This window comes from Apium graveolens, chromosome 1 (assembly GCF_009905375.1).
Source record: "Apium graveolens cultivar Ventura chromosome 1, ASM990537v1, whole genome shotgun sequence".
Taxonomy (NCBI): domain Eukaryota; kingdom Viridiplantae; phylum Streptophyta; class Magnoliopsida; order Apiales; family Apiaceae; genus Apium; species Apium graveolens.
The window spans coordinates 191,292,696-191,313,232 of NC_133647.1; the positions used below are offsets into that span (position 1 = coordinate 191,292,696).

The 20,537-nt window shown below is 39.1% G+C and overlaps 1 protein-coding gene across 1 annotated transcript; it reads right to left on the bottom strand.

Moving 5' to 3' along the window:
* Positions 1-5,095: 5,095 nt before the first annotated feature.
* On the bottom strand, positions 5,096-5,587 carry LOC141714014 (uncharacterized). The gene is made up of 2 exons (XM_074517564.1): positions 5,383-5,587; positions 5,096-5,325 (listed from the first exon to the last, which is right to left on the bottom strand). The coding sequence occupies exons 1-2, from the start codon at positions 5,585-5,587 to the stop codon at positions 5,096-5,098; spliced, it is 435 nt and encodes a 144-aa protein (XP_074373665.1).
* Between the last annotated feature and the right edge of the window lie 14,950 nt (positions 5,588-20,537).

The following is a 20,537-nucleotide window of genomic DNA, read 5'->3' on the forward strand; positions in this document are numbered from 1 at the left end:
ATATGGAGGAGGCGGATATACATGCTTCTTTGGTGTTTATGCTTGAACTTGTGGCTCTTGTTGGATTACAATTGATTCTTCATGTACCAACTTCTGAGGCTCCTCATTAGATTCAGATTCCTTTACAGCCTCTTTATCAACATTAATTGAGTTCCCCTCAATTTCCTTACCACTTCTCAAAGTTATTGATTTGCAGTACTCTTTCCTATCATTCTTTGGATTCGGCTCAGTATCACTTGGCAAGGGACCTTGTGGATGATTGTTGAGTGCACTAGCTAGTTGACCCATCTGCATCTCCAAAGCTCTCATAGATGCATTTTGACTTTGAATCACAACATCTGTTTTTTGCATATATTGAAGAAGAAGATCTTCAGTAGTTGGCTTCTTCTCAATCTCTTGTGATCTTAGTTGTTTTTAAAAAACCAGGAGGTACATTATACTTGTATGGCATGTTTGGGCCTGTATTATTGTTCCATGAAAAGTTTGGATGATTTCTCCAACCAGGATTGTACGTATTTAAATAAGGATTATTTTGCTTATTATTGGAAATCCCGACATAGTTCACCGTACTCGATTGTGATGCACCATGATACATCAATGGACATTGTTGAGTTGGATGTCCTTCTCCACACATATCACAAAATGTTGGAGAATTCTGAACTTGTTGAACCTGTTGCACTAGTTGATGCCTATCCACTGATAATGACTCAAGCTTTTTATTTAAGGCTTCAAATTGTGATACCATTTTAGATGAGAAAGATGTAAATGGATCAACTTCATACATACCTGCCACATTCTTTGAACTTGCTCGATCATACACCATGTAGTTGTTGGAAGTGATGTCCTATAGAATCTCGAACGCATCTTCTAGATACTGGTTAATCAATGAACCCCTCGCAGCTCCGTCAACTTGAGTAGCACATTGTAATGTCAATCCATTATAGAATGTACGAATCTTCTGCTGATCAGATAGCCCATGATGTGGACACTTCCTCAAGAGATCTTTAAACCTCTCATAAGCTTCATAAAGAGATTCCATATCGAATGCTGAAAATTCTGAATTTCTTTAAGTAGGTGCTCTGTCTTTGCTGGGGAAAAATACTTGTTTAGAAATTTCTCAACAAGCTGATTCCATATAGTTATAGAGTTAATTGGTAGAGAGTCCAACCATTCCCTTGCTCTTACATCAAGTGACCGACTGAATAGCCTCAGTTTTATAGTCTCCTCAGTAACACCATTAACCTTGAAATTATCAACAATCTCAAGAAAATTCCTCAAGTGAGCATTAGGATCTTCAGTAGAAAGACCATGAAATTTGTTGTCCCTGATAGCTTGCATTGTAGCTGAATCAACATGAAAATTATTTACAGCAATGACGGGTCTCGCAATATTAGAGTGAATGCCATCGAAAGAAGGCATTATGTACTCCTTAACCCGCAAGCGTCTTTCAGGTTGAACTCCTTCAATGTTGTTCCCATTATCACCCATTGTACAGACTTGAATCTTTGCTTCCTTTACTTTCTTACGATTCTTTTTCGCAGTTTTCTCAATCTCCAAATCAAGTGGAAGAAGTGAAGATGAGTCACGTCTACGCATACAAAATCAAACCCTACAAAGATGAACAAAAGAATAATTAATAACTTGATCTCAAAGTACTAAATAGTGCAATGATATTAACAAATAAATACTTAAAAAAAGTCCCTGGCAGCGGCGCCAAAAACTTGTTGTCGATTTTACAACCTTAAAGCAAGAGCACGTATCGCAATAAGTAGTATATAAATTCGTTCCCACGAAGACTATTAATAAGATGTTAAATACCAATTACTACTTTTCTTTCAATTCAAGTCAAATAGAAATCAAATGAAGTTTTTTATTAAATTACCACTAAATAATTAAACTAACACAAAAGCGAATAATAAATTCCAAGATAATAAAAACCAGGGCTTTAATTTCATCTAATGTTCTTCAATAAGTTTCTCCTCTAACCTCTATTCTCGTGGTCTAATTGCTAGTCTAAGACAATTATATATTCACAAGGACCTTCCGAATCTCAAGTGACTCTAATTTATACAATAACTCCCATATTCCTATGTAGAATTTAAAAGCATAAATAGCATTAAATTTTGTCTTAATTGGACTTCTTTGGGTGTTTAGGTATATTCCTATCCTAACCACAAATTAATATAAATACTAATCCTAAGATATATTGATTGGGTCTTAACTTAGGGTTTCTCTTCCAAGTCCGCCTAAATTACTAAATCAATCTCAAGGGTGATCAATCTTTGAGAAGTATTAAACACAAACCAATATAAACAACTAATATGACCACAAAAACAGAGATAGAAGAATATTACTTATATATTAACAAAAGAATCCATTAAAGGCATAGAGATAAATTTAGTTCATCATCTCAAAAGAAACCAATACACAAGAGTATATAAATATGATGGAAAAGTAAGGAAGAAAGATAAAATCTGTAGATGCAACAATCTCTTCTTCTTGAGCTTTATCCCTCTTGAGCGTATCCTCCCTTTTTCTTCTCCAGGAACTCAATACCTAATAATAATATCTGATGTATCTATTTGTATCTAATTAATCTATTTTAATATTTTAAGGAAAATATAAATAAGTTTCCCAAACTGATTCTGTTTTCTAGGTAAAATTCATAGTTGACTTTTCTTCAGAAATTCTGGGCCGCTCTAGATGGATATTGATCTCTGGACCACCTTATAATGATAGAGAATCTCATTATCTTCGCGTGGTCTGTTGAATCATCCAATTCGGACTTCTGGATCTCAAGATATGGCCCAAACAGTGTAGCATGAGCGTGCAGTCCAACAAATCCGAATTATCTTCTAATAAATCTTCAAAATCAGCTTTTTATTCTCCAATACTTCCAAGTTTAGGATTCCTTGTCTCCTACAATAAAACATTACAATTTTTTAATAAAAATCCAATTAAATGTAAAATATAATAAATATGAGGAATAAAATCATATTAAATATATATAAATATATACTCTATCACGAGTCTTCCTTAGTAAGTATCGCGAGTCTTCCTTAATAAAATTTGACAATCATTATTATAACACTCCCCCTTGATTGTCAAATGTGAGTATCTCAAAGATTGACTGCCTCATTAAAACCTTGCAAGGAAAAACCCGGTGGGATAAAAACCCTGACGAAGGAAAAAGAGTACAGTCTCCCCCTGAATAAAATATCTCACATATTGACATCTTGATGTAATATGTTCTTCAATCTCCACATTCTGATGTTATTTTGTAGCATTTCAAATGTTGATGTCGGTAGTGAATTTGTAAGTATATCCGCCAGATTATCACATGATCGAACTTGTTGTACCTCAATATCTCCATTCTCTTGTAATTCGTGAGTGTAGAAGAATTTTGGTAAGATGTGTTTTGTTCGATCTTCGTTGATATATCCTTCCTTTAACTGTTTAATGCAAGCTGAATTATCTTCAAACAAAATAGTGGGGCCGTCTGTAACATTTGATAATCCACATGAATGCTGAATATATTGGATTATGGATCGTAGCCAGACACATTCCCTACTTGCTTTATGGATTGCTAGTAATTCTGCGTGATTTGATTAAGTTGCAGCCATGGTATGCTTTGTAGATTTCCAAGAGATAGTAGTACCGCAATATGTGAATAAGTAACCTATCTGTGATCGTCTAACATGAGGATCTGATAAGTATCTGGCATCTGCATATCCAACAAGCTGTGATTTCGAATTATTTGGAAAGAATAATCCAAGATCAATTGTCCCGTGAAGATATCTCAATATATGCTTCATTCCATCCCAATGTCTTTTAATTGTATATGAACTGAATCTTGCTAATAGATTCATAGCAAAAGCAATATCAGGTCGTGTGTTGTTTGCGAGGTATATAAGAGCGCCAATTGCACTGAGATATGGAACTTCTGGTCAAATTGATCTTCATCTTCTTTTCTGGGACGAAATGGATCCTTTTCAACTTCAAGTGACCGAACCACCATTGGTGTAGTTAGAGGATGAGATTTGTCCATGTAAAATCGATCAAGAACTTTTTTCTGTGTAGGTTGATTGATGAACAAATATTCCTGAAGATTAAGTGTAACACCTGTAAACCTAAACAAAACTTTGTCTTTCCAAGATCTTTCATCTCAAACTCATTTTTCAAATAATTAGCAGCATTAGTAATATCTTCAGAAATACCTACAATATATAAATCATCCACATATACATCAATAATAATGAAACCAGTTTTAGATCTTTTAATAAATACACATGGACATATTTATCATTAACATACCCATCATTCAATAGGTATTCACTAAGCCTGTTGTACCACATACGTCCAGATTGTTTCAGTCCATATATTGATCGTTGTAATTTAATTGAGTATAAATGACGATTCTTAGCCTCATCCAATTTAATCCTTCAGGTATTTTCATATAGATATCACTATCAAGTGATCTATATAGGTAGCTTGTCACAACGTCCATCAGACGTGTTTCCAATTTTTCCATACAAGTCATACCCATAAGAAAACGAAAAGTAACTCCATCCATCACAGGAGAGTAAGTTTCCGGGTAATCAAATCTAGGTCTTTGAGAGAATCCCTGAGCTACGAGCCGGGCTTTATATCTTATAATTTCATTTCTCTCATTTCGTTTTTGTACAAATACCTATTTGTTCCCAACGGGGACCACACCAGTTAGTGTTCGGATTGCAGGTCCAAATACATTTCTCTTGCGCAAGGATTGCAATTATTCCTGGATTGCAACTTTCCATTTTGGCCAATCATCTCTTTGTCGACATTCTTCCATATTTTGTGGTTCTAGATCGGAGTTCATAATAATATCACATGCCATGGAAAAAGCATAGACATCATCTACTTCAATACTCCCACGATCCAATAATTTCCCATTATATACATAACTCAATGAGATCTCATAACTTTCATGTACCTTTTCTTTTACGGAAGTATGTGCCACTTCAGGGGCAATATTCTCTTCAAGAGGCAATACCACTTCTGGTGGTTTTTTCATTACCACTTCAGGGGTTTTAACCTCTTCAGGAGGTGATACCACTTATGGGGTATTGTCTGGAACATTTGCCACTTCAGACGCATGTCCAATCGTTTTACGTTTTCGTGGTACAACATCTTTTGCACTAATTGGTCTACCGCACTTCTGGCATGGTTTTGAATTATTAATCAATTCTTCGGGAAGTGATTTATGAATAGGTATTTCAACCCTTGCCGGGGCATTAATGGCAGGTATATGTGATTTAACAATATGCCTAGAATCACTGAAAACATCTAGCATTTAATTAGCAATATTTTGCATATGAATAATTCTTTGAACTTCAGATTCACATTGATTAGTTCGCGGATCTAAAGCATTTAATCCTGATGTATCCCATGTCAAGTCAGGGTTTATCTTATGCAATAATTTATCTCCTCCTAATGTCGGAAATATTGACTCGTCAAAATGACAATCAGCATAGCGAGCAGTAAAAACATCCCCAGTTAGTGGTTCAAGATCCCATCTTTGACCTTTGAGGTGGGGCAATGGGAACATATACGACACAACTAAAAATCCTAAAATGAGAGACATCAGGAATTTGACCAAGTGCTAGTTGATGGGGAGATTGTTTATGATAGGAGAATGACCTAATCCTTATTAAGAAGAGGAAAATAGGAAGCCAAGGCGGAGGAGGAGGAGTAGGAACCGGGAACAGGAGCCTTCCGAGCAGGTTCGTCAGGGGAGTGTTGTCCCAACCTGTGCGAGGCCCCGGATTCAGAAAGGCCCCAAGTGAGAGTGTTGGCCAGGGCGGCGGACAATCTAGGGCAACGTTTCATAGCCAACCCCGTGCCCCAATACCGGAGTGTCAAACCTGTAGGAGGAGACACCTTGGAGTGTGTACCCAGGCGAAAGCCCCTTTGAAATGCTACAGATGTGACCAAATCGGACACCTTGCCAACAACTGCACCCGACCCAATGTGACGTGTTTCCAATCTGGGAAGGTAGGACACATGAGAAAGGATTTCCCGACATTGAAGCCCCCAGTCTCAGGGATGAGCAGAGCTGCATTCAACCGACCCCCAGCTGATAGGACCTTCAACATGACCGTTCAGGATGTTGTCCGAAATACTGACGTGATAGCAGGTACCCTTCTGTTAAATTTTGAACATGCAAATGTCCTATTTGATTCTGGAGCAACCAAGTCATTTATATCTCAAGATTTTGCTAAAAAGTTAAAACTTAACGCCATACCCTTACGTGGGGTATTACAAGTGGAAATAGCAAACAAAGAAATAATTCCTGTAAATCAAGTACACCCTAAATGCAAGTTGAAATTAGAAGGAAGAGTCTTCGAAGTTGACATAATCCCATTTGCGTTAGGAGAATTTAATGTAATCTTAGGAATGGATTGGTTATCCAGTAATGGAGCGCAAATAGATTGTGAACGGAAGAGGGTAAATAAGAGCGCAAAATGGAAAAGAAGTAGTGTTTAGAGGGCAACGACAGACCCAGAAATTTCTGACCATGCTACAGGAAAAAGATTATTAAAGAAAGGTAACGAGGCCTATTTAGCTTATGTGGTAGATACCAAGAAGGAAGTTCCTAATATACAGGACATACCCATAGTGAACGAATTCGAGGATGTGTTTCCGGAGAACTTACCAGGGTTGCCACCCGACAGAGAAATAGAATTCGCTATAGAATTAGCACCAGGAATGGCACCAGTGTCCAAGGCCCATATAGGTTAGCCCCAGTTGAGATGAAGGAATTAGCTTCTCAACTGCAAGAATTATTAGATAATGGAATGATAAGACCCAGTGTGTCACCATGGGGAGCGCCAGTACTGTTCGTAAAGAAAAAGGATGGCAGTATGAGCTTATGCATAGACTATCGAGAATATAATAAGTTGACTATTAAGAATAGGTACCCTCTCCCTAGGATTGATGACCTATTCGATCAACTCAAGGGAGCTGTGCATTTTTCCAAAATAGATTTGAGGACAGGGTATCACCAGTTGAAAATCAAACCTGAGGATATACCGAAGACTACTTTTCGCACTAGGTATGAACACTATGAGTTCTTAGTCATGTCATTTGGGCTAACCAATTCTCGCACAGCCTTTATGGATTTAATGAACACAGTGTTCAAAAGGTACCTAGATATATGTGTGATAGTTTTTATAGATGATATTCTAATCTACTCAAGGACAGAGCAAGAACATGCAGAACATTTGAGGATAGTCTTAGAAATCCTGAGGAATGAGAAATTATATGCCAGGTTCTCAAAGTGCGAGTTTAGATTAAGAGAAGTTCAGTTCTTAGGACATGTGGTGAGTAGCAAAGGAGTTTTTGTTGACCCCGCCAAGATAGAGGCGATGTCCAACTGGGAAAGACCAACTACCCCAACAGAGGTTAGGAGCTTTGTGAGTTTAGCAGGATATTACCGAAGATTCGTGCAAGACTTTGCTAAGATAGCCGGTCCACTGACTAGAATTACCCGGAAGACAGCAAAGTTTGTATGGACAGAGAAATGTGAGGAAAGCTTTCAGGAACTGAAAAGGAGGCTGGTGTCAGCACCAGTGCTCGCTCTTCCTGATGGAAAGGGAGAGTTTGTGATATACAGCGACGCATCGCTTAAAGGATTAGGATGTGTACTGATGCAGCACGGCAAAGTTATAGCATATGCCTCTCGGCAATTGAAGGAGTATGAGAGCAGATACCCGATGCATGATCTAGAATTAGCAGCCATAGTGTTTGCCCTGAAGATTTGGAGACACTACCTGTACGGTGAGAAATGCGAGATTTATATAGACCATAAGAGCCTCAAATATATTTTTACTCAGAAGGAACTGAACATGAGACAGAGGAGATGGTTAGAGTTGATTAAGCACTACGACTGTGAAATTTTGTATCACCTGGGTAAAGCCAATGTGGTGGCTGACATCCTTAGTAGGAAGGAAAGACTCAAAATGATAATGACATTTGAGGAATTGATTAAAGAATTTGAGAAGATGGAAATTGACGTGAGGACGACCGGTAAAGGAACAGAAGGATTATTTGAGATTAAGCTAGTGTCGGAACTGACTAAAAAGATACGAGTATGTCAGGAAAAGAAGATGAGTGAAGAAAGAGGAACATTGACCGGTGAGGAAGTGAGATGCGAGAAGTACGAGAGGGGGATCATGAGGTATGCGTCCCAAATTTGGATTCCCAATGTGCAAGAGTTAAAGGACGAGTTGCTGCACGAAGGGCACAACTCTAGATATTCAATCCACCCAGGAAGTACGAAGATGTACCGTGACCTTAAGGAATATTATTGGTGGCCTCCACGAAGAGAGAAGTAGCAGAGTGGGTCAGCAAGTGCTTGACATGCCAGAGAGTGAGGCTGAACATCAGCGACCTAATGGACTATTACGGCCCCTGGAAATTCCGAAATGGAAATGGGAGCCTATAGCCAAGGATTTTGTGACAGGCCTACCAAGGACAAAGACCAATCATGACGCCATATGGGTTATCATAGATAGATTGACCGAGTCCGCACACTTCCTACCAATCAACGAAAGGTACACCGTAGACAAGCTGATGGATATTTACTTGAAAGAAATTGTAGTGAGATATGGCATTCCTGTAGCCATAGTGTCAGATAGAAACCCAAGGTTTAATTCCCGATTTTGGAGAAGCTTCCAGGATTGTGTAGACACCAGACTAAACATGAGTACCACTTACCACCCCCAGACTGATGGACAAAGAGAAAGGACTATTCAGACCCTAGAAGATATGCTACGGGTATGTGCCATTGATTTTAAAGGAAATTGGAATGACCACTTACCCCTGATCGAATTTGCTTACAACAACAGCTATCACGCTAGCATAGGAATGCCTCTGTATGAAGCTCTTTATAGAAGGAGATGTCACTATCCCTTATATTGGGATGAAGTTGGAGAACACAAGATAATAGGACCAGAGTTAGTCTAACAGACCAGGGAAATGGTAGGACTCATCAGGAAGAGACTGGTAGCAGCTCGGGACAGACAAAAGAAGTACGCTGACCAGACCAGGAAGGATAGGGAATATGAAGTAGGAGATTCAGTTCTATTGAAAGTATCTCTGTGGAAAGGAGTGATGAGATTTGGAAAGAAAGGTAAGCTGAGTCCCAGATTCATAGGACCCTTTGAAATTTTGAGGAGAATAGGACCTCTAGCTTACGAGCTCGCCTTGCCTCCTAATCTGCAACAAGTGCACAACGTGTTCCATGTGTCCATGTTAAGGAAGTACCATGCAGATGCACGACACGTAATAGAATACGAGCAGGTAGACTTACAACCAGACCTGACCTACATCGAGCAGCAAGTAAGGATAATGGACCAAAAAGAACAAGTGCTGAGGAACAAGACCGTGAAGCTGGTGAGAATCTTGTGTAGAAATCAAAATATCGAAGAGTCAACTTGGGAACTTGAAGACGCAATGAGGAATAGATACCCCCAACTGTAATAACTCATTTTTTGAGATCTTGTAAAATGTTTAATGAATAGTAACCCTGACAGACGGGGAATTTTTTTTAGCCCACACTATGTATTGCATGAGAAAATGAGTTTCCGAGTTGATATTATGATTATACGTACCAAATGAGTGTATGTAAACGCTATTAGTTTTCGAAGAAAACGAACTTTGAAAAACGACCATATTTACGAATCATCGAGGATTACGAGAATCACAATATAATTATGAATTTAAAACCCTACGGATTTATATCCAAGTATGGTATTTCAAAACATAAGAAATAAATACGAAAGAAATTACGTCGCGAATCATTTACGAGGAAGTATTACGAAAACGTTAAAGCGACCGAGCGAACGCGTAAACGATTAAATAAACGTAACGCACTAACTAACCATGGTAAGAAAGTAACCATGGTTACTTTATCAAATAGTGAGCCAAGGTATAGGATGATCAACCAAGGATAAGCAAGTAGTGAGCTAAAGGGCTAAACAAGTGGCTTAGCTTGTAAACTAGGAAGCCTAGTTAGATTTGTCCCCAAGATTTGCAACAAGAATAAAATCCTAGGATCTAAACTAGAGAATAAAAAATCAATATAAGATATCACAAGCTATCACTTTCATTATTCCAAGAAGCAACCAAGAAGCAACCGAAAATTTTCTCTCTTTCTCTCCCAAGAACACCCATTCGGCCCTTTTCTTTAAACAAAGAAATCAAAATCAAACCATCAAGCTCTAGCCATGGATAAATCCTCCCATTAATTCTCAAACTTCCTAACAACCAAAATAAGGTAAGATAAATCTTTGACCTCTTTTTATCAAGGTTTGATGGGTGAAATAAAATCAAGAAAGTTGATAATGAATAGTGTGAATAGTAACTCTTCTTTGGTTTCTTGATTTCAATAGCTGTTTTAGGTTCCAAAAAACCATAATAAGCACTCCCAGGACTTCACCATCATCAATAACACATCTCAAACTCTCAAGAAAGGTAAAAATCTTTGACCCAAATTTATTTAAGATTTAAGTTCAAGATCCTTTTTGTATGTAGTTGTAAACCTAGTTTTAGTGGTGGTATTATTGATATCTTGATGTTTAGCTAAGTAGATTTAAGATTGATTGTTGTTGACTCAAGAACATGATGTTCTTGAGAGTATGTAGTGTGTTGATGATGATATTTTGATTGTTGGTGGTAGTATAAAGATTTATGGCGTAAACAAAACTCCGATCGTAACCGTAATCTCGTTAAAACGAACAAAACGTAACTTTAAATTTCTGCAGAAAGTCCCGAGGATATAAACTGTAGTTTCTTGAAAAATAACCCTTGATTATGATAGATGATTTTATAAGGATCGTTTAGGCGCTTGAATCGCTTGATTCCGATTTACGGATCAAAAGTTACGACCGTTTTACTAAAAGTGATTTACGCGACAAAAACTCCTACGAGTTACGAACTTTGAAAATAGAAAGGATCGACTTAATCATGAAAATTTTACAGAGAGTATTATATTGAGTTTTATAACTTCCATAAAAATGTCAAGTAAAAATAATGATTTTTAATTTTATAAAAATATCGGAGCCGAGATCGCGCGATTAGAAACCGTAGAATCCATAAGCGGAGCCGACGACAAAAATGAAAATGGACTTAAGATACTTTGAAAAAGGAAGCGACCATAATGTGAATAAGGACTTAAAGAAATAATAAGGGTAATATAAATTGAGAGGGTGCATAATGATTAGCGCATGAGTGCGGGTAGCCGTAAATTAGAACGGGACTTAACAAAACGACTTGTGTTTATGCCTATAGATTTCCAAGCAGAACCTAGAGCATCCTCCACCTCGAGATACCCAGGAAAGTTTACGAACCCAACTCCATTTACTGTTGTGTTGTGAAAGGATTATTTTATTATCATTGCATAAATACCATGATTGCCATGATATGTAGTTATTGAATTTTCGCATAATGTAGCGATGTTGTACGATAAGTATATATCGTGAAATGTTTTATTCCGCTATAAGCATGACGTATTATAATAAGACTGAGAGTCGGTCGGGATTTCAAGATAAAAACCCGGGAATCATTCATGTGATATTATAGGACGATTACAAGTCCATAGTAGTACGTTTTAAAGGGACTCAATGTCCACTTACAAAATATTAAACACCTCAAACTTTTCTTAAAACGATTTCCAGAGATCGTATTCCCTCAACTATACTTTATCGTTTGGACAAGAAATATTTACTTACTATTCATTTATTAGGGAGAAGTATTTTCCAGTAAATATTTACTCCAGCCTCGATTAAATATTAAAGTTCATTAAATTATTAAACAAAAATTAGTTGAGGAATATTATTTTTATTCTTTTAAAAGTAAACTCCTTCGAGGTTTAATTATTTATCGATTATCATTTATTATTTATTAAATGGTTTATTTATGATTTAAAAATCATGGAACCTGATTTAAAATACTTTCTGATTTTCGAAAATCATTCGAATAATTTCAGATCGTCGGAGAATATTATCCCGACTTATTTTAATATTTTGAATATATTTTCAAGAAGATATTCCCCCCTTATTTAATTATCTGTTGACAACGGTCAACTCACATCCTTAGTACTTCCTCCGAAAATTTTGGAAGTACGTATATACATATATATACCCTAATAAGATAAGTTGTTTCTATTAACAAGCAAAATGCTTAGGGGAACTTCGATGTGGTTCGAGTTCTCGAGATATGATAGAATTCTTTTAAAGGACAAGGAAGGGGGAGACTCTGGTACTATGTGTGCTAGATGGACTACCAAAGGTACCGCAGGCGAAGGTATTCTGTGTACTCAAGAACTTGTGAAGTATGTGTATACCCAAAATGGGACACGTAGCTCGAATGCGGCCAGGGTGATAACCGGGATACGAAGGTGTAGTCCTTCTACTAGTAGAAAAGGTTACTATTATCGTATTACGACTGATCATCGTATACGGTGGCTCCAACGAGTGTCCTATTCTTCCAATTGGAATTGTGATGCAATACCGTAACCAAAGCCTAGGTGTTGGGTTTACTATTAAGGTATTCGCAGGTTAATAAAATCCACTAAAGGATTGTTTTCATAAAAGGTGTGTATCACCAAGGAAAACTATTTTCGAATTAAATGTAATTATCATATATGATGTTTTACGTAAGTTTATCATACAGTCATTTTCATACTGTACATTATTATGCTGAGCATTATAGCTCACACTTATTTTCTTAAATTGACACAACACAACAGTGAATCAAGATGCCTATCATGAGAACCACAGCCAGGAAACGGGTAGGAAATGGCCAGCTGTTCCGTAGGTTGTTTGGTGTTGTACCGCAGGTAGTCCGAATAAGCTGGATTAGTTTCAGTTGTTTTTAGTTCGGCTCATTTATAAGTATGACTTATGTAAGGTAATAAATAAGAAATGTATATTTGGCCGATGGACTAGCCTTACTTAAAGGTTACTCCCCGGTAAGACTTAATTACTTTTGGGTTGTAATAATTATCACATTGTGGTTTGATTTACTCTAGTTATGAATGATTCTTTTCCAAGCCAATAACCTGTAAGTGTGTGTGTGTGTAATAAGTGTGGGGTCGTAAAGTGTGTGTATTTATATATTATGGTGTGAGGTATGTGGTTTGTAGTGGTTTAGATGGCGTGGCCTCCGAGATTCCCGACCCCGGATTTTGGGGCGCCACAGAAATGGTATCAGAGCCTTAGGTTATCAAATCTTGGAAATGATAGGATATAAAATACGTAGACATAGTAATAATGAAATAATCAATTAGAGCTCAAGTCGAGTTCGTCGTCGGGCTACATGGGTAGTTTTACAGTTTTAACCCTCAAGGGAATTCTGACTCTAAGTTATTAACACCTTTCCTATTGTGTCAGGTACCAGTGGAGCCTATGAGGGAGGTTGACCCTGTTGATGATGTTATGGTTCCTGAGCGTGACCCTACTCCCGAGCCGGAGGACCCACCCATTGATGACTCAGACGATGACCCTACTGAGGATGCCCCAGAGGAGGAGACTGACCTTCCTATCCCCATAGCTGATGGCATTGAGATGCCCCAAGGAGATGACTTAGAATGGAGGGATGTAGAGATGTACCCTCTCCCGACTATTCGCTCTCCTACACCACACCCAGGGATGCAGAGCCCTTTGCCCTATACTGATGATGATGAGGAGGATGGGATGGATGCACAGATCTACGAGGCTTATGACATATCCTCTAGCGACCCAGACTCATCTCTACCACCCTCGGCGACCATACATGTAGCTGTACACGACTGGATGGTGGCTCAGCTTAACGCTGAGATCACTGCGGCATCTGCCCGTATTGTGGAATTACGCCAGGCACTAACAGCTGAGAGAGCCATCAGACTAGGATACCCAGGGGACTTCAGAGCTACTTCCCCAGCCATAGCCCGTAGAGAGATTGATGGGATCGAGCTCCGTATCCAGGTTCAGATGAGGATAATGGGGATTGAAGGATACATCCCGGTAGTTGATGCAGAGCTGATGTTGGCAGGAGCGATGAGGAGGGTGCGTGACCTCACGCACAGTGATATTGATTGAGGGACTAGTGACTATTTATGGACCTTGAAGAAGGCTGGGTGACTTGTCACCAATTTTGATAGAATAGCTAGTAGTAGATAGCGTTCCTAGCCCTTCAGGGTGCACGGCTTATGTATTTGCATTTCAGTATTCGGGACAAGTAATGATGTATTATAATCAAGGCATGTATGAACTCGGTTAGTTGTTTTGTCCCCCAAATATAAGTGGGAGACCCTATGATATATATATATATCTAGCAGTTATTTAGAAATGGATTTCCATATTGTTTTACCTAATAAAAATATGCTAGATAATAGATGACATGCTTACATATGAATAAATTAATCCAATTGTAAAATATTACAACTATATTGACAAATTTTCCTTATCAGAACAATGCCACCCCATAGAAGAGGAACCAGGGCACAGCCCGCAGAATCTGTTAACCAACAACGAAATGAACCCGACCCTGTAGTGAATGAAGAAAGTGAAGAGGACCTAGACTATAATGAATATGATGAGGAAGAATATGTAGAAGAAGAGGCTGAGGATACCCATCAGGGAGGGAACCCCATGAATGAGTTTATGGAACTTTTAAGAGCAAATCTGAACCAACAGCCCATTCAACCACAGCCGCATGCTGCCCAACAGACTGCATCCACTGCCTTCAGGGAATTCAAATCTCTCAAACCCCCAGAATTTCTAGGATCTGTCAACCCCGTTGAAGCACGGGCCTGGCTCAAAGCGATAGAAAAGTCCTTCGAGATACTAGGTGTAGAGGAATGACACAAGACCATTTTCGCTTCTTACATGCAGAAAGGAGAAGCTAAATACTGGTGGGAGTCCAAACGAAACCTAGAGACTGATGCTGTGATTCCATGAGATAGATTTACCCGAATGTTCTTAGAAAAGTATTTCCCTAGGTTTATGGAAACCCAGATAGAGATTAAGTTTCTAGAGTTGAAACAGGATAAGATGACTGTGACAGAGTATGAGGCCAAATTTACCGAGCTATCCCGATTTGTGCCTGAGTTCGTGAATACCAAAGAGAAGAAAGAGCGAAGGTTTCGGATTGGTCTGAAATAGTGGATTCAGAACTGAGTGGCAGTATTAGAGCTGACAGATTATGCCACCTTAGTGTAGAAAGCCTCGATTGTTGAAGCTGGTAGTGAGCAGAGTGTGAAGGAAAAGAAAAATAGGAAGAGGAAGATAGGAAGCCAAGGCGGAGGAGGAGTAGGAACTGGGAACAGGAGCCTTTCGAGCCGGTTCGTCAGGGGAGTGGTGTCCCAACCTGCGCAAGGCCCCGGATTCAGAAAGGCCCCAAGTGAGAGTGTTGGCCAGGGCGGCGGACAATATAGGGAAACGTTTCATAGCCAACCCCGTGCCCCAATACCAGAGTGTCAAACCTGTAGGAGGAGACACCTTGGAGTGTGTACCTAGGCGAGAGCCCCTCTGAAATGCTACAGATGTGACCAAATCGGACACCTTGCCAACAACTGCACCCGACCCAATGTGACATGTTTCCAATGTGGGAAGGTAGGACACATGAGAAAGGATTTCCCGACATTGAAGCCCCCAGTCTCAGGGATGATTAGAGCTGCATCCAACCGACCCCCAGTTGCTAGGACCTTCAACATGTTCGTTCATGATGCTGTCTGAAACACTGACGTGATAGCAGGTACCCTTTTGTTAAATTCCGAACATGCAAATGTCCTATTTGATTCTGGAGCAACCAAGTCATTTATATCTCAAGATTTTGCTAAAAAGTTAAAACTTAACGCTATACCCTTACGTGAGGTATTACAAGTGGAAATAGCAAACAAAGAAATAATTCCTGTAAATCAAGTACACCCTAAATGCAAGTTGAAATTAGAAGGAAGCGTCTTCGAAGTTGACCTAATCCCATTTGCGTTAGGAGAATTTGATGTAATTTTATGATTGGATTGGTTATCCAGTAATGGAGCGCAAATAGATTGTTAATGGAAGAGGGTAAAGATAAGAGCGTAAAATGGAAAAGAAGTAGTGTTTAGAGGGCAACGACAGACCCAGAAATTTCTGACCATGCTACAGGCTAAAAGATTGTTAAAGAAAGGTAACGAGGCCTATTTAGCTTATGTGGTAGATACCAAGAAGAAAGTTCCTAATATACAGGACATACCCATAGTGAACGAATTCGAGGATGTGTTTCCATAGAACTTACCAGGGTTGCCACCCGACAGAGAAATAGAATTCACTATAGAATTAGCACCAGGAACGGCACCAGTATCCAAGGCCCATATAGGCTAGCCCCAGTTGAGATGAAGGAATTAGCTTCTCAACTGCAAGAATTATTAGATAATGGAATGATAAGACCCAGTGTGTCACCATGGGGAGCGCCAGTACTGTTCGTAAAGAAAAAGGATGGCAGTATGAGATTATGCATAGACTATCGAGAATTGAATAAGTTGACTATTAAGAATAGGTACCCTCTCCCTAGGATTGATGACCTATTCGATCAACTCAAGGGAGCTGTGCATTTTTCCAAAATAGATTTGAGGACAGGGTATCACCACTTGAAAATCATACCTGAGGATATACCGAAGACTGCTTTTCGCACTAGGTATGGACACTATGAGCTCTTAGTCATGTCATTTGGGCTAACCAATGCCCCTGCAGCCTTTATGGATTTAATGAACAGAGTGTTCAAAAGGTACCTAGATATATGTGTGATAGTTTTTATAGATGATATTCTAATCTACTCAAGGACAGAGCAAGAACATGCAGAACATTCGAGGATAGTCTTAGAAATCCTGAGGAATGAGAAATTATATGCCAAGTTCTCAAAGTGCGAGTTTTGGTTAAGAGAAGTTCAATTCTTAGGAAATGTGGTGAGTAGCAAAGGAGTTTTAGTTGACCCCGCCAAGATAGAGGCGGTGTTCAACTAGGAAAGACCAACTACCCCAACAGAGGTTAGGAGCTTGTTGGGTTTAGCAAGATATTACCGAAGATTCGTGCAAGACTTTGCTAAGATAGCCGGTCCACTGACTAGACTTACCCGGAAGACAGAAAGTTTGTATGGACAGAGAAATATGAGGAAAGCTTTTAGGAACTGAAAAGGAGGCTGGTGTCAGCACCAGTGCTCGCTCTTCCCGATGGAAAGGGATAGTTTGTGATATACAGCGACGCATCGCTTAAAGGATTAGGATGTGTGCTGATGTAGCACGACAAAGTTATAGCGTATGCCTCTCGGCAATTGAAGGAGTATGAGAGCAGATACCCGACGCATGATCTAGAATTAGCAGCCATAGTGTTTGCCTTGAAGATTTGGAGACACTACCTGTACGGTGAGAAACGCGAGATTTACACAGACCATAAGAGCCTCAAATATATTTTTACTCAGAAGGAACTGAACATGAGGCAGAGTAGATGGTTAGAGTTGATTAAGGACTATGACTGTGAAATTTTGTATCACCCGGGTAAAGCCAATGTGGTGGCTGACGTCCTTAGTAGGAAGGAAAAACTCAAAATGATAATGATATCTGAGGAATTTATTAAAGAATTTGAGAAGATGGAAATTGACGTGAGGATGACCGGTAAAGGAACAGAAGGATTATTTGAGATTAAGCTAGTGCCGGAACTGACTGAAAAGATACGAGTATGTCAGGAAAAGAAGATGAGTGAAGAAAGAGGAATATTGACCGGTGAGGAGGGGATCATGAGGTATGCGTCCCGAATTTGGATTCCCAATGTGCAAGAGTTAAAGGACGAGCTGTTGCACGAAGGTCACAGCTCCAGATATTCAATCCACCCAGGAAGTACGAAGATGTACCGTGACCTTAAGGAATATTATTGGGGGCCTAACATGAAGAGAGAAGTAGCAGAGTGGGTCAACAAGTGCTTTACATGCCAGAGAGTGAAGGCTGAACATCAGCGACCTAGTGGACTATTACGGCCCCTGGAAATTCTAGAATGGAAATGGGATCATATAGCCATGGATTTTGTGACAGGCCTACCAAGGACAAAGACCAATCACGACGCCATATGAGTTATCATAGATAGATTGACCAAGTCCGCACACTTCCTACCAATCAAAGAAAGGTACACCGTAGACAAGCTGGTGAATATTTACTTGAAAGAAATTGTAGTGAGACACGGCGTTCCTGTAGCCATAGTGTCAGATAGAGACCCAAGGTTTAATTCCCGATTTTGGAGAAGGTTCCAGGAATGTGTAGGCACCAGACTAAACATGAATACCGCTTACCACCCCCAGACTGATGGAAAAAGCGAAAGGACTATTCAGACCCTAGAAGATATGCTACGGGTATGTGCCATTGATTTTAAAGGAATTTGGAATGACCACTTACCCCTGATCGAATTTGCTTACAACAACAGTTATCACGCTAGCATAGGAATGCCTCCGTATGAAGCTCTTTATGGAAGGAGATGTCGCTCTCCCCTATGTTATGATGAAGTTGGAGAACACAAGATAATATGACCAGAGTTAGTCCAACAGACCAGGGAAATGGTAGGACTCATCAGGAAGAGACTGGTAGCAGCTCAAGATAGACAAAAGAAGTACGCCGATCAGACCAGGAAGGATAGGGAATATGAAGTAGGAGATTTTGTGCTATTGAAGGTATCTCCGTGGAAAGGAGTGATGAGATTTGGAAAGTCAGGGAAGCTGAGTCCCAGATTCATAGGACCCTTTGAAATTTTGAAGAGAATAGGACCTCTAGCTTACGAGCTCGCCTTGCCTCCTAATCTGCAACAAGTGCACAACGTGTTCCATGTGTCCATGTTAAGGAAGTACCATGCAGATGCACGACACGTAATAGAATATGAGCGGTAGACTTACAACCAGACCTAACCTACATCGAGCAGCCAGTAAGGATAATGGACCAAAAAGAACAAGTGCTGAGGAACAAGACCGTGAAGCTGGTTAGAATCTTGTGGAGAAATCAAAATATCGAAGAGTCGACTTGGGAACTTGAAGACGCAATGAGGAATAAATACTCCCGCTTATTTTCTAATTGATTCCGAGACGGAATCCTTGTTAGAGGGGAAGACTGTAATAACTCATTTTTTGAGATCTTGTAAAACTGTTAGGAATATATGTGCATTAGTTTGATGATATGTTTAACAAAACACTTAAGTAGAAATCTAGTGTTTGTAGCCTCAACGGATAAGACCACTTTGGCTATCCGTTGATGGTGTAGCTTTACTTAGAAATAAGTCTAGTGTTGTAGCACATTTCAGTCTCTGAATTTGAGATATAATTCTTAAATGTTGAGGGAAATTATAAGTCATGTTGACTACTAAAGGATATGCAGATAGGAAGGCCAATTGTAAATATTTCATGCCTTGTAATTTTGTATAAATGAAATGGTGTCAACGGATAACTTAAAGACCTTCAACGGATGAGAAACAAAGCTTCAACGGATGTCTCTAAAGCTTCAACGGATAACATCCTTCTACGGATGAGTGCATCAACGGATAGAGCTTCAACTGCTAACACATCAACGGATAAAGCCATCAACGGATGAAGGCTTCAACGGATGTTCTGTTAAATAGCAGTTGACAAGTGGTAGTTGTACCTACAAACAGAGGCACATGGGTTGACAGAGACAACTGAGATGTGGTAGCCTATTTCAGGAACATCAGAAAAAGCAGCCGTTCTACTCTAGTATAAAGAGGCAATAGTCAACAATGCACTGGAGTAAAATGGAGAAGAAACAAGTGGAGAACTTATTTTATTATTGTACTTTTTATCTTTGTCTTCACTTGTAAACTTGGTGTTATATAAACCAAGTAGCAGCTAGTAATTAGATAAGAATTTTTCCAGAGCTGTTTAGAAAAATCTTGAGAAAAATTATCTAGTTTGTACTAGGATGCAGCTGTGATCAACTTCTTGAATCACAGATTTTCTGAAATACCATCTCTGATGGAACAACAAATCCACCAGAAAAGTTTTTAAGGTCTGTTGTGTTCTGTACTTTTGTGCTTGAATATATATCTGTCTGTATTAGCTTAAAGCAATTCACACACTTATTTATCTTAAACACACAGCCTTTGAAACTGCTCAAAACTTGAAAAAGTTTTGAGATTTACATTCAACCCCCCTTCTATAAATCTCATTGTTAGTTCACTAGGAATAACAATTGGTATCAGAGCAGGCTCTTGACACACAAAGAGTTTAAAGTTCTTGGAAACTAACAAAGATGAGTAAGAAGGATATTGGAGTAAAAATCCCAGTTCTTGACAAAGACAGTTATCACCATTGGAAGGTGAAAATGCACCTTCATCTACTCTCCCAAGATGAAGGTTATGTAAACTGCATTGAGAATGGTCCTCACATTCCCCACAAAGTAGCCACAGTTGCTACAGCCACAATTGTTGTTGGTCAATCCATTCCAAAACCTAGAGCAGAATGGACAATGGAAGACACAGAAGAAGTCCACA